We start from the raw sequence: 13,440 nt of genomic DNA on the forward strand, positions 1-13,440 counted from the left end.
TACTGTTGATTCTAAGAGAAGGTAAGGGTTTTTTTTAAGGATTAAAAATTAGAGACTAAATAATGTAACCCTAAAGAATTTATGTCAATAATAAATCATAGAAACAATTGGTAATTTCATTCATGATAAATTTTAACGATGGGATAGTATACCAAATTTTGGAGATCTAGCCAAAGTAACTCTTAAGAGAAAATTTTATCTCTAAACAATTTTCATCAGCAAAAGTAAAAAGTGCAGTTCAATGAATTGGGAATGCAATTTTTAAAAAATACAAAGCCAACAAATGTAAAAACAAATCCTACCAAGAATCTCACATTGACCTTTAGCTGTATGACCATGAGCAAAATGATGTCTAAGATCCTGAAAACCTATTACTTCTTTCAGCCTTAAGCCGTTTCTTCATCTGTAAAAATAAAATTGTTGAAACTTGTACTACAGACTGCACAGGGTTGTTGTGGGGGGATATGTTTTGCAAATCTGAAAGTATTACAACTATGCATTATTATCAATATGAAATGAAACTGACTATTAAACTGAGTTCTTCCAATGCTCAGTGCTTTTCCACCAGTACTAGGAATATCTTTTCCAAGAATGAAGCATCCATTCAAGGATCTCACTTTTACCAAGGTTCTAGGCTGGATATTATGGTATTAGTTACCCTTTCTTTATAATGTCAAATAATTTCCACTGTACAGAAAAGAGAAAAAATGTAATTTTGGCATTATTTTTAGAAAACTAAATATGCAGTTCAAAATACTGAATGAAAAAGTGAATTCCAGATTTCAGGTAGCAGCTTCTGGCTATGCCATCTCCAACCTCATCCACTCTGCATAGATACCCATTATTTCTTTAGAAAGCCCAATTCTATTATGATGAGACAATGCTGGGTAGTAATAAAAGATCATGTTTCAAAACTGGTATTCCCACAACCTTGTTCAAACAAGTTTCCCTACTTCCTCATTACCATCATTGTTGTTTTTTTTTTTTTTGCTTCCCTTCCCCCCCCCTCCCCAAATTTCATTCATGCTATTTTTTCTGGATACTTTCCAGACCAGTTTTAGAAGCTATTAGCCTTTACTAATTATGTGCTCCAAAGAAGATTTTATTATTACCTCACTTTCATTTGCAGAGTTAAAATTCTCATTTCACATTCCAGATGCAGTGGCATTTCAACCAGTAATCTTTCTTGACCTTTCAAACATCTCAAGCTGAATGTACAGGAAATATCTTAAGCTAAATATGTCTAAAACAGAAGTCCTTATCTTTCCTCCTAACCCCCTCCCACCCACCTATCTTCCCTGTTTCTGGGTTCCTCACTGTCATCCCCAAAATCCAGTCAGTTGCCAAAGCCTATTAATTTCAACTCTGTAACATCTCTTAAATACACTTCCTTCTCTCTTCTGATACTGCCAGCATGCTGGTACTGGTTTTCATCCCCTCACTCTTGAACTGTTGCTATAGTGTCCTGTGGGTCTGTTTGCCTCAAGTTTTTCCCCCCTCTACTTTTCATTCAGCTACCAAAGTAATTTTCCTAACATGCAAATCCTACCATGTCACTCTCTTCTCAGTAAACTCCAGTGGTTCCCTATCATCTCCAGAATCAAATATAAAATGCTCTGTTTTGTATTTAAAACCTTCATAACTTAGACCCCATCAACCTTTCTAGTCTTTTAATACTTTACTCCTCAACATGTACTTTTTAATGACACTGGCTCCTGGGTGTTCCTGGAACAAAACATTCTGTCTCATGACTACAGGCATTTTTTCTGGTTGTCCCCTGTGCTTAGAATGCTCTATCTCCTCAACTCCAACTACTGACTTTTATGGCTTCCTTTAAGTTCCTTCTAAAATCTCATCTTTTATAGGAAACCTTTCCAAACTCCTCTTTATTCTAATGCCTTCCCTCTGTTAATGATTTCCTTGTACATATTTTTTCTTCTTGTGATTTCCTCATTAGATTCTAAGCTACTTGGGAGAGAGGGGGCTTCTCTTTTGCTTTTTCTGTTTCCCCAGCAGTTAGCATGGTGCTTGGCACATAGTTGGCACTTAATAAATATTTATTATTAATTCATTGATTAGAAAGTTTTATTGGTCCAGACTTATTGATTAAAAAGATCTTAGAGATCATCTAACTTAGGGATTCTTTACCTTTTCATGTGTGATGGACCCCTTTATCAGGCTAGTAACACCTATAGACCATTTCTCAGAATAATATAATTAAATACACAAAAGGAAGCATGTAGGATTACAAAGAAAACCAAATGTTAGTGAAAATTAAGATGGTTTTTTTTTCCCTTTCAAGTTTACAGACCCCCCAAACTTTCTTCATCAACCCCTGGACTCTAGAGCAAACAACTCCTAATTTGATTTAACTTCCTTGTTTTATTGACAAGGAAACTGAGACCTATAGATATGAAGGTTTTGCTGTGTCAGCAAAGAAAGGTAGTGGCAAAACCAAACTTAAAATTATATCTCCCAAAATAACCTTTGGAGTATTGAATGATTTCTTTACAGTTTGTATTTGGGGGCTATATATTGAATTTTCTGGAATGGTGATGTGAGACAGCAAAGTTCTTTCATTCATCCCCTAGATTTGAGAGTCAGGAGACTTGGATTCAAGACTAGTGCTATTATTGACCACATACATGCATAAATACATCACTTAACCCATTCAGATTTAGTTGACTCATCTGTCAATTGAGTGACTTGAACTCCCATTTTATTGTATCATTGATCTTTAAGGGCACTTAGAACTCTTGACATTTTTTATGTATGAATCAGACCTCTTAAGCCCATTCTACAATTATCAGCCTTTATGTTTACATTCAAGACTTACTACCTAAAACAGCATGATTCATTTTCTTTGTAATAAAATATTTTTTTCTGAATTTATATCTCAAACAATGCTTTTGGAAACAAAAGAATTATCATAGCACCGCTTTAATAACTACTAATTCTCCTTCAAAATAGCTTATGATAAAAACTCCCATTGTTGCTAAAGCAACAAAAATACATTAGTCTCTTATGTTATAGGAGAATAAAATCATATAGATATTTTATTGCTACAGAATTCAGGGTTTGTGTTTTACTTGAAATATCTAATTCATTTGCATTACCTCCTTTGTGCTATGAATAATTGGGTTTATTTTGTTTTACTGAGAGCAGCATTTTAAAAAAACACACAATTATTTTCCTCACCCCTTTATTCTTTGCTTCATCTGTGACTCATGGGTATATATTGTACAATCCTACAAAAAAACCTTCCAAATGTTCTAACAGTTGTTGAAGGAAAAAAAAAACCCTTCATACAGTGTGTTTTTTATTGACTGAACTAAGGAAATTTAAGAAGAGGGGGGAAATTCATGGGAACCCCTCCTCCATTCTAGAATATGTGGCTTCATTATTCTGCAGCAAAAACTTTGGAATAGAAATATTTTCTGAACTTATTGTTGCTAAAAATACTTGTAGTTTGAGAAAGTATGCTTAAATCTGACCCTTGTGGCCATCTGCACATTCTAAGTAACTGCTTTAGGTTCTTCAGCAGCTGGAGAGAGGAAAAGGTCGGGAATATCTCTCCATGTACTCTTTACTCCATCTATGGCATGGTCTTCCCAATGCAAAAACAAAGACATTTTTGTGGGTTATTTATATTCTTTCCTGTCCAGCATAGATTAAAATTTCTCAGAGGCATTTTACATCTTATTTTTGGTAAGAGAGTAGTAAGTAAGAAACACAAAGAATGAAAGACCTAAACAAATGGGGTTACTCTTTACCAGATTTCATTGAGTTCTTACATTAGAATTGTTCAGTTCAACATGTATTTGTTTAAAATTCTAAAGTAATTTAGTTTTATAATAAAATAATAGTTTAGGACAATAAAAATCTAACAAAATAAATAACAAAAATAAAATACTGAAAACTTTACAGTCTTGAGGTAAAAAAATACTTGTTTACTTTTAATAAAACAATCTTGCATTTGCTTGACTGTTCGCTTCTGATCTCTGTATCATCTTTGTATTTATCAGAATTTATTGTCCTTATTTTTATATAATCAGTTTGTATGCTGCTGCTTTTTTCATTATCATTACAACTTATTTCTTTATATTCTTATAATTTCCTCTGCCACAGAAATATGCTTTTGTATTGATATAGGTACAGATATAGATATAGATTGTATTGATACAATATTACAAATAATGCTGTTAATTTATACTTATAATATAATGCAGTATAAATAGTTCTTTTTTTCTGCTCCTTTAATAAAATCCTTAGGAAAAAAACTAGTAGTGGGGTCAAAGAATATGGTCAATTTTACATCCCTATTATCTTTTGCCAGAATGCTTTCCAAAATAATTTTACCAATTTTACAACTCTTATCAACACTTAACATGAATATATGTATTATAGCATATATATTGTTTATGGACATTATAGACCCAATAAGATTATAGAGTAAAATCAAAGGAACTCAGTTCATCAAGTCCAATCTATATCTGAATAGGTCTCCCTCTAAAACATCTGACAGCTGGTTCTCCATCTTTGGTAAAAGAACTCCATCGAAATTTTCCTTTAGGAGGAGGGAATGGGAAATGGAGCATTAACATTTTTGTATAGCCCTGAATATTGGAAAATCTTTCCTTATATCAAATATAAATCTTTCTTCAACTTCTACCCATTAATATAGTTTTGCTCTCTGGTACCAAGCAGAACAAGGAGTATCTTAAGTGTTCTCTTTTCAAACATACATCATTCATGTATAATGGAGAATCTTGGTCTTGGGGCAGTCTATTGGAAAGAAGGGTCAATGCCTAAGGATAGTGATATTTCTTACACCCCACAACAATGCCTACATATCATTAAGCCCCAAATCTGGCTGTTCTCTTTTGTCTCTTTGGTATAATAATTCCCTGCAATCAAAGTGTCTTTAAGATCAGGTTCCAAATAAAGAAGGTAAAAATTAACTTGGGCTCAGAAAGGGCCATCTGAGTTACAATACTGGCTCTATCACTAACTAACTAGATTGTGAATTTGAAAAAATCCTTAACCTCACTGAGAACTGAACTAAATAATCTCCAAGGCTTCTCCCACCTCTGAATTCTTATTCTCTATGATCTCTGACCTAATTTGTTCAGTCAATAACAGTGGAATTTTGTTTCCTCTTTACTTTTCACAAATATATAGCTTTAAAGATATAGTCACCTGTTGAATATGATTTATGGAAAGCTACCCATCCCTTTCTCATTCCTTTTTCAGGGATATCCTCCATATATGTGTAATCTCATAAAGACTTAAAATTAGAGTGTGGATCAGTACTCTCTGCTTCCTTTTTCAAAATTCTTGTCACTGTTTCCACAAAAGCCAAATGGGAATAAGGGCCATTTCTTAATTTTCTTTTCTTTTTGTTTTATGAACAAAAAATATATCACTTAGTAGTCAGCTTCTTTGGTGATAAGCCTCTCTAAACCTAAGTAGTCTGATCCTCAGAAAGCAAACTGACATTTTGATTATGCTTGAAGCCTTTTGAGACTTTTAAGAGCTAATACTCTATTGGCATAACCTTTAAAAACCTAGTATTTTTTCCATTCTATAATGTGACTCTGGAGTAGGTTTTTGTGTAGCACTACCTGACCAGAGGAATGAAAGAGATTGGAGATTGGAGATGGAAGGGAGGCTCAGAATACAAACTATTTTAATTGTGGGTTAGTGAAATTTGAGAGATATGAATTAACAGAGTTGATTTGAAAAAAACTTCACAATTTAGATGATTGCAAGTTCCTTAAGTCAAAAGTGTATAGTAGCTATACCAAAGAAAGCTAATAGGATTTGAGGGCTGCATTAATATAAGTAGTACCACTAAAATAGTCATTTTATCCACTTGGCTAGTAGTTCACAAAATATGAAATGTAAAAGAATAATAACAATATTTATCTTTGACTCTTTTCTATCTGGACTGTGTGAAACAAAGGAAAATGAGATAATGGTAATTAAATTGATATTAAAAATAGCTTGGTAAACATTCAGTCCTCTCAATAATCCTCTTGAGTTAACTAGTAAAGATATTATCCTTGTTTCATGGTTAAAAAACTGATCATAACCAAGAAGTGCCTTGATCAGGATTAGTAGCTAGTGAGTATTTGACATGGTATTTGAACCCAAGCTGTAGCCACAGTCATCACACTGTGGGCCATAAGATGATAGTTCCATTTCTGTGCTGAATATACCACACATGGGGTATTATATAGAATTCTGGACATCCCCTTTAAAACACTGATTAAACTGAAATTCTTCCCAAAGAAGAAGACTGTAATGGTGAAGGAACTAGCAACCATGTTAGAGAGCTTAGAATTGTTTGTCTGGGGGAAAAAATAAGACTTTAGGAGGATGTGATCAGTTAACCATTTTATATATTTGAAGGGCTGTTGAGTAAGAAGTAGAAGAAACAGACTTCCAACTTAAGGAAAAATATTTCTGACACTCCGAGTTGTCCTAGAGTTAAATTAACTACCTGGTTTGGTAGTGAGTTCTCTATTACTACAAATGAGCTGTCTTGATTACAACTTTTCTGGGATTTTGAAAAGGCAATTTATGCATCAAGAAACGGTTAGACTAGCTTCTTATACTAATAACCTTTCTAACCAAGAATCTGTGATTCTAATTATTTTATATCTAATAGATTTTGATAAGTTGTAATGGTATGGATTCTATCATTGGTTTGTCATGTCATTACTTGATTTATTGTGGCCTAAATAATGAATTATGCAACCTTCTGGTGATGAGCATTTCTAAAACTAGTTGAGCTTAGGCTTGGACTTATACACCTACAGTCTGCCTCCTGGCCTGTACCTGGAAGCCTTTGAAGTTTCATAGACACTGTTAGAATTTGTAGACTACTGGATCTAGCCTTCAATAACCCAGGATCACTTCTATACCATCATGTGGTATTAAAAAAAAAACTTTTAGTGGAGGATATATTTTCACATTTATGCCTCACAGTGTATATGGTGGACTGGAGAAGAGGTAGGGGTTATGTCCTCTTCAGGCGTAAACTCCCATCAAGTTCTACTTTCTCTCTAATTTCCCATAATGATCTGTGTGGTGCCCTGCATAACAGCAGTACAATCAAGACTATTTTCTGAGCAATTATTAGCCCTGGACAACCAGCCCCCTGTAGCAAAAGATCACTTTATTGGAAACATCTTAAAATATACAATAGATTCTATTTTTATGCAGAACTCATGGCATCCTTATTAATAAAAATTCATTTCCTTGTGCTTTTTGGTCATTAATAGTTTCTTTAACTGTTGTGATAGACTACAACTTTCTATTAAAAGTCTGAGGTTGCTGTTAAACTCTTAAATTTCTAAAAAAGTATCCCAGCTATATTTGTTTTTCTACTGATAGACTCCTCAGGCAGAAACAGGGAGACAAAATAATGTTTGGGATACTTTGGATGAAGTTTCCTCTGGAGTAGTTGTAGTTGATAGTTGAATAATATTTTGATATTATGAGATTTATGATCACTTTTAATAAAATATGGTCTTTCCTTTTTCTTTTGGGAAAATATATATATGTTTTATAGCTGTACCATGGTTTGCCCTTTCCATGGTAAGTTTTAATAAAGCTGGTTTGTTCTTTTGCCTTTTTTTTCCCCCAGTTTAAAAAGATGACTATGTGCATTTGTCTATGAGAGAAACAGCAGAGCAGAGTCAAGCAGGAATGTATTTTGGAAACAGTCAGGCAAATTCCCAGATTAGAAGAGGCTCTGGTACAACTGAGCTCACTCTGCATGAGTAATTCTGAGTAGTTGTTTCGTGCAATAAACTGGGAAGTTATAAACTTTCAATGAGCTTCATTATTAGAACCCTACCATGCTGGTGTTAAGATATGTAGGAAATGGACTGTTTACCATTGTAGTGTAGGTTTTGCCTAGCTCTGCCTTTGTTGAGAACTCCAAAGAATTCCTACACTATGGGAATCTACTAGATTTGTAACTTCTACTGCATCTAAGTAATTTAAATAATGGCAGAGAGCCAAGATTAATAATCTGCATAGCAGAACAGGGAGGAAGTGGTAGTATAATGTTGAACTTCAAAAATGTACTGTAATAGCTTTCTAGAATTTGGTAAGTAACTTGCTGCATTATTTACTGTTTTTTCTTCCAATTTAAAAAACAAAGTTTTATTATCTATTTGTCTAAAACTCCATTGAAATTATTGCATATTTCTTTATTCGTCTATTAAGGGAATTGCTATACTGAAATGTAGCTAAAAAACTGTACTTAGATATTTGTCAAGTTCAGATTTGGCCAATTAAATGAAACTTAACCGTGGGTCCCCATAGTGTACTAATGATTTTATTTTTACCTTTCTGAGTTTTGTAAAAGTTTGGACTTTTTCCATATGAAGAATATGTGGTTCTAGACATGTATCTACTTGATAAATTGCTTCTTGGGATTTCTCGGGGTAATTATACTTTGCCATAAGCACAAAATGAATTTTTAAATGCAGAGATTTTGTTATTCTTTACTTCCCCTCCCCCAAACCCTGCTCACTGCCATCTGGTTTGTCTGCTCTTGCTTACCCCCATGCCTATGCTTTAAGTGAAATCTCCCATTTAAAACTGAAATAGTTCACAATCAAAACGTGATTGGTTTGAAACCCTCTCCTTACTGGTCCATTGTTAAAAAATACCTTGCTAATTTTTTCCCTCAACTACTTTGAGCATACTGGCATTGAGGGAACTGTCTTAAGGAGGTTTTCAGGGTGGGGTTTAGAGTGCACTAACATACAAATGTCAGTTCTCCTTAACTCCGTTTATTGTCTCCTTAGTACAATACTGGAGGAGGAGAAGCTTCAGCAAGAAGAACGAATGAGAATGGAATCAAGAAGACAGGTCACTGTGTCCTGGGATTCAGGAGGCTCAGACGAAGCTCCTCCCAAGGTAGTCATTACTTATTGATTATTGAAAGCTTTTTTGTATGTCATTTAAAGATGTCAACAATGCTTTAGTGTTATCTTTGCAGAAAAGTGAGAGGATCATGTTTTTTACTATAGAGATTATATTAGATCTTTTTTGTTCTCACAATACAAATTGCCATGCCTACTAATTATTTCCCATTTTAGCCTTATCAGCATCCATAAATATGTCAATAGACAGCTTTCTGATAGGTGTTGTCTCAACCCTAAAATCAGGGCTACAAAACTTTTTTGTTTCTTTGTGACTTAGCTTGCTTTCCCTCCTCTTCATCTGTGAAACTTGAAATAGAAGAACCTGGCTCATAACAAACATTTTTGTCCTTAGCAAATTACGGTTGTCAGGGATTCCACTAATCAGTAAATTCAAGCTTACAGTAGAAGGTGGGGTCAGACTGGAAAAGCATTCATTATATTATACTGTATTTTGAAAATAACTTTACATTCCTGTCCAATAGATCCCTTTTTTTCTTTGAAAACCTAGTTAATCCGATGCATGTCTTTTTGTTAAGTTGTTTTTTCCAAAGTACAAATACGTTGAAATGAAATTAGGTGCTACCTGCTGCCTTCTCTTATGGACTTAGATACTAACTTAGTCAAGCAGTCCCCTCAGACTTTTTGGTCTCAGGATGTATAGGTTATATCTATTAGTATTTACCATGTTGAAATTCTAAAAATAAAAATATCTTAGTATAAAACAGTTTTGACCTGGACCCCTTGAAAAAGGGATGGGAAGGGAAACAGGGAATTTACTTTTAGAAACATTGCCTTAGTTTAAAAAGTGTAAATCTATTTGCACTAACCACTCAGAGATGTATCCAAAACTAGCTATTTGATCAAACTGATTAGGTGATAGACCAAGCCAAGTAATTGGTACTCAATAGAACATATTTACAATTTATGGGAAAACTGCCATAATGATGGTTTTGCTTACTGTATCCTTTGCCTTTCTGATGATACCTTACCATATGATTAAACTAGAATCTTTAATGGTAGAATTGCTAGAGCAAGTATGTCACTTTGTAAAGGTGTAAATTAAACCTTTGTTTAGTAATAGTTGACTAACAAAGATTGCTTGGAAATTAGGATTGCTTTAGTAAACTGGAGGAATGGGAATTCACAGACATATGATAGCCTTCTTTGTTCGTTTTCTTATTAAAATCCCTGGTTTATTGCAATATGGCCATCAAAAACAACTAGAGTGATGCTTTGGGAGCCAGGAGACCTGAATTGCAGTTGGGGGATATTGGACAGTAACTTCCCTTCCCTGGGGGATCAATTTGTTTATCTGTGGCATTATTATACAGTAAAATCCAACAGAAAATATTTTTCTCATTTTAAATTGTAGTGACAGCATAAGAAAAAATTTCTTAACCCAGTTCCTAGTTCATAGTAAGCACCATATAAAACATTAACTACTATTACTATTTTGTATTATTAAGAATAGTACTTAGCATGTCCCTCTGCATGTAGACCTACAGTACAGGACATTTCCTTGATGATGAATGAGCTCCTTGTCTAATATGTTATTAACTTAAAAATCACTGGATTCAGGAACATTATGTTGAATAAATTCTCAACTGTTTTTAGGTTTTTGCAATTTGTTAGGCTAGTTTTTGTTTTTCTAAAATTGCTGTAAAATGTGATCAGTTAGATTTTTGTTTCTTAGTACTTCAGAGCTTGAAGGATCTGTAGTTTTTTTGGAATGAGTGCTCCCTTCACCAACACATATTACAACTCATCTTTAATTTAGGATCTTTGAAAATTATATGACTGAAAAATCCATTACCCTACAGCTTGACTGTAATGAGCTTCTCTGAACTTAAACTAGACCTGTTCTTGAATAATGGATATGTAGTCAGTCTATCACTGTACCCTTCCTGTAGGGAGAATTTACCAGAGTCTGTGCCTCAGGATTGTATAGCCTTTGTGTACCCAGAGACCATTTCTTGTCAGGATAAGACTGTCATATACAATAAGACCATCATGGAGATTTCCTTCCTAGAAGCAGGAATACCTGGATTCCAATCCTGCCACTAATACATTGTTTGACTGTGGGCAAGCCACTTTGACATCCTCTACCTCAATTTCTTCATCTGTGCAATGGGGATAACAACATTACCTACATCATAGGATTGTTGAGAAGATCAAATGAGATACTATATATAAAGTACTTTGTTAAACCACAAAGTGCCATGTGAATGTTTATCATTTATCATATCACAAAATGTCTCCTGAACAGGATTTAGACTGCCCAGCTCTCATACTTACTCCAACAAAACCCTGAGTTGGCATCAGAACAAACCATGATGAAGGAATATATTGAGAAACTGTAATAAATTATTTCTTCCATCCTAGAACTATAGAAGAGGTCAGCTGGGATGATGAATACAATAGCAAGGGGGGCTTCAAAGTAGAATAGCCTCCTGGCTAGACTAAATAGTCATAGACATGGTCCATAAACATTTATGAAGTGTCTGTTATTCACTATGCCCTATGCTAAGTATGGGATATAAATAAACATTTATTACCAGTGACTTGTATAGACTGTAAGTTTCCGTGTCCAGAGGCAAAAGGAGTTAGAAGAAGTCCCCAAGGTAGGAAACTTTGAAGTGCTGGAGTGAAAGAGCAGTGCTCAGAATGAGAATCTACAGACCTAACCCAAGGACATCAAGGTGCCTTCCACATTGCCATTAGTTTCCAGACAAATTATCTAAGCCCAGAGAGTAAAGATCACCATAAGAACCCTGATAACTTGGGGAGAGACCAAAATCCCATCAGGGCAAAAATTCATACTGAAAGCACAGCTATCAGTAGATAAGTTTGGTCTTATCCCAAAGTCCCATTTCAGGAAATCTTAAGAAAACACCTACCGTTATCAAAATTATTGCAAATCTGAAGATCCCCAAAAACTATAGCTTCCTAACAAGTGCAAGCAAAGATTCAAAGGAAAAGGATGCATTTTCCCCAAAGACTGTTGGATACCTAGAAGAAATGAAACAAGTTTTTTTTAAGGGTTTTAAATAAAAACTTTGTAGGAAAGGACTGGAAGAATAAAGACAAAGTAATAAACTTACCCAGCCAGATCATAGCCTCCCTGGATAACCGAATAGACCAGAAATCAGTAACTCCATGAGACAACAAGTAGTAGAAAAAATCAATAGAATGGGGGTGGGGAGGAGAAGAAATTTTAATATATATCAGAAACAACTGACCTATAAAACAAGTCAGGGAGAATTTGAGTCAAAGGACTCCCCACCATGATTTAAGAAAACAAAAAGCCTATATACACTTCAAGAAATCATAAATTAAATTTATCCCAATCTATTAGAACCACAGGGCAAAGTAAAGATAGAAAGAACTCACCAATAATGTCCAAAAGAAAAAGTCCCAGAGATATTAGAGCCAAAATTTAGAACTCATATTAAAAAAAAAATTTTTACAGCAGATATCCAGAAATAGTTTAGTACCAAGAACCCCCCCCCCAAAAAAAAAGTCATCTTATCATTGGAAACTTCTTAAAACCAGAGGAGATCATAGGATAGAATTTTCCAGAAGACCAAAGAGATATAATTACATAGCCAAGAAAGACCTACCCTCCGAAGTTGAATATAATCCTATATGAATCCATTTAGGACATAAAGACCATTCTGATGAAAAGACTAGAGATAAATAGGAACTTTAAAATACAAACACAATTGTCTAGAGAAACCTAAAAAGGTAAATGTGATTCAACAATTGGTAGGAGGTTAGGATCTAGTTCTAAAAGTAGAAGAAACAAGTATCTCCTTAAAACTTTTTTTAAAAACTCAGCTTCTATTTTAGTATCAATTCTAAGACAAAAGAGTAGTAAGGGCGAGCCAATTGGAGTTCAGTGATTTGCCCAGGGTCACACAGTTAGAAAGCATCTGAGCCTACCCAGATCCTTTAGACTCGAAGTCCAGTGTTCTATCCACTATGCTATCAAGCCACCCCATCCCTTAAAACCAATCTCATAGTGCAGGACACATAGTAGGTGATTAATAAATGTTTAATGACTGACATCTAAAAGACATTAAGGAAGGAACAACTAGGTAGCACAGTGGATAGAACACCAGGTCTGGAGACAGGAAGTATCAGGTTCCAAAGTAGATTCTGATACTTTCTAGCTATGTGACCCTGGGCATGTCATTTAGCCCCAGTTGCCTACCCCATATTGCCATTCTATTTTGGAACTGATAATAAGTTATCTATTCTAAGACAGGAGGTAAGGGTTTAAAAAAAAAAGAGTAAGGAAATTCAATGACATGAGTCCTGGGGTTAGGATGTATCTACCCTGAGTGTTTAAAGGGGGTAGAGAAGAGAGAGTAAAAGGAGGAATTTCTCTGTGTAGAAAGAAGAATGGAATGAGAATTGCTATTTCTCATATTGGGGACACATAAGAAGAATATAAACTCCACTCATAAATGGATGAACACTTATACAAAAA

The 13,440-nt window shown here is 34.5% G+C and overlaps 1 protein-coding gene and 1 long non-coding RNA gene across 14 annotated transcripts in view; one reads left to right on the top strand and one right to left on the bottom strand.

Moving 5' to 3' along the window:
• PTK2 (protein tyrosine kinase 2) overlaps window positions 1–13,440 on the top strand; it is a 426,082-nt gene that overhangs the window by 351,096 nt on the left and 61,546 nt on the right. For all 13 annotated transcript variants that reach the window (XM_056823019.1, XM_056823011.1, XM_056823017.1 and 10 more), the window contains one exon: window positions 8,829–8,940. In XM_056823019.1, coding sequence (XP_056678997.1) covers window positions 8,829–8,940 — 112 coding nt within the window. The remainder of the gene's footprint in view (window positions 1–8,828; window positions 8,941–13,440) is intronic.
• LOC130458323 (uncharacterized) overlaps window positions 1–13,440 on the bottom strand; it is a 36,981-nt gene that overhangs the window by 12,418 nt on the left and 11,123 nt on the right. The gene's annotated exons all lie outside the window — the stretch shown is intronic.

Source organism: Monodelphis domestica, chromosome 3 (genome assembly GCF_027887165.1).
Source record: "Monodelphis domestica isolate mMonDom1 chromosome 3, mMonDom1.pri, whole genome shotgun sequence".
Taxonomy (NCBI): domain Eukaryota; kingdom Metazoa; phylum Chordata; class Mammalia; order Didelphimorphia; family Didelphidae; genus Monodelphis; species Monodelphis domestica.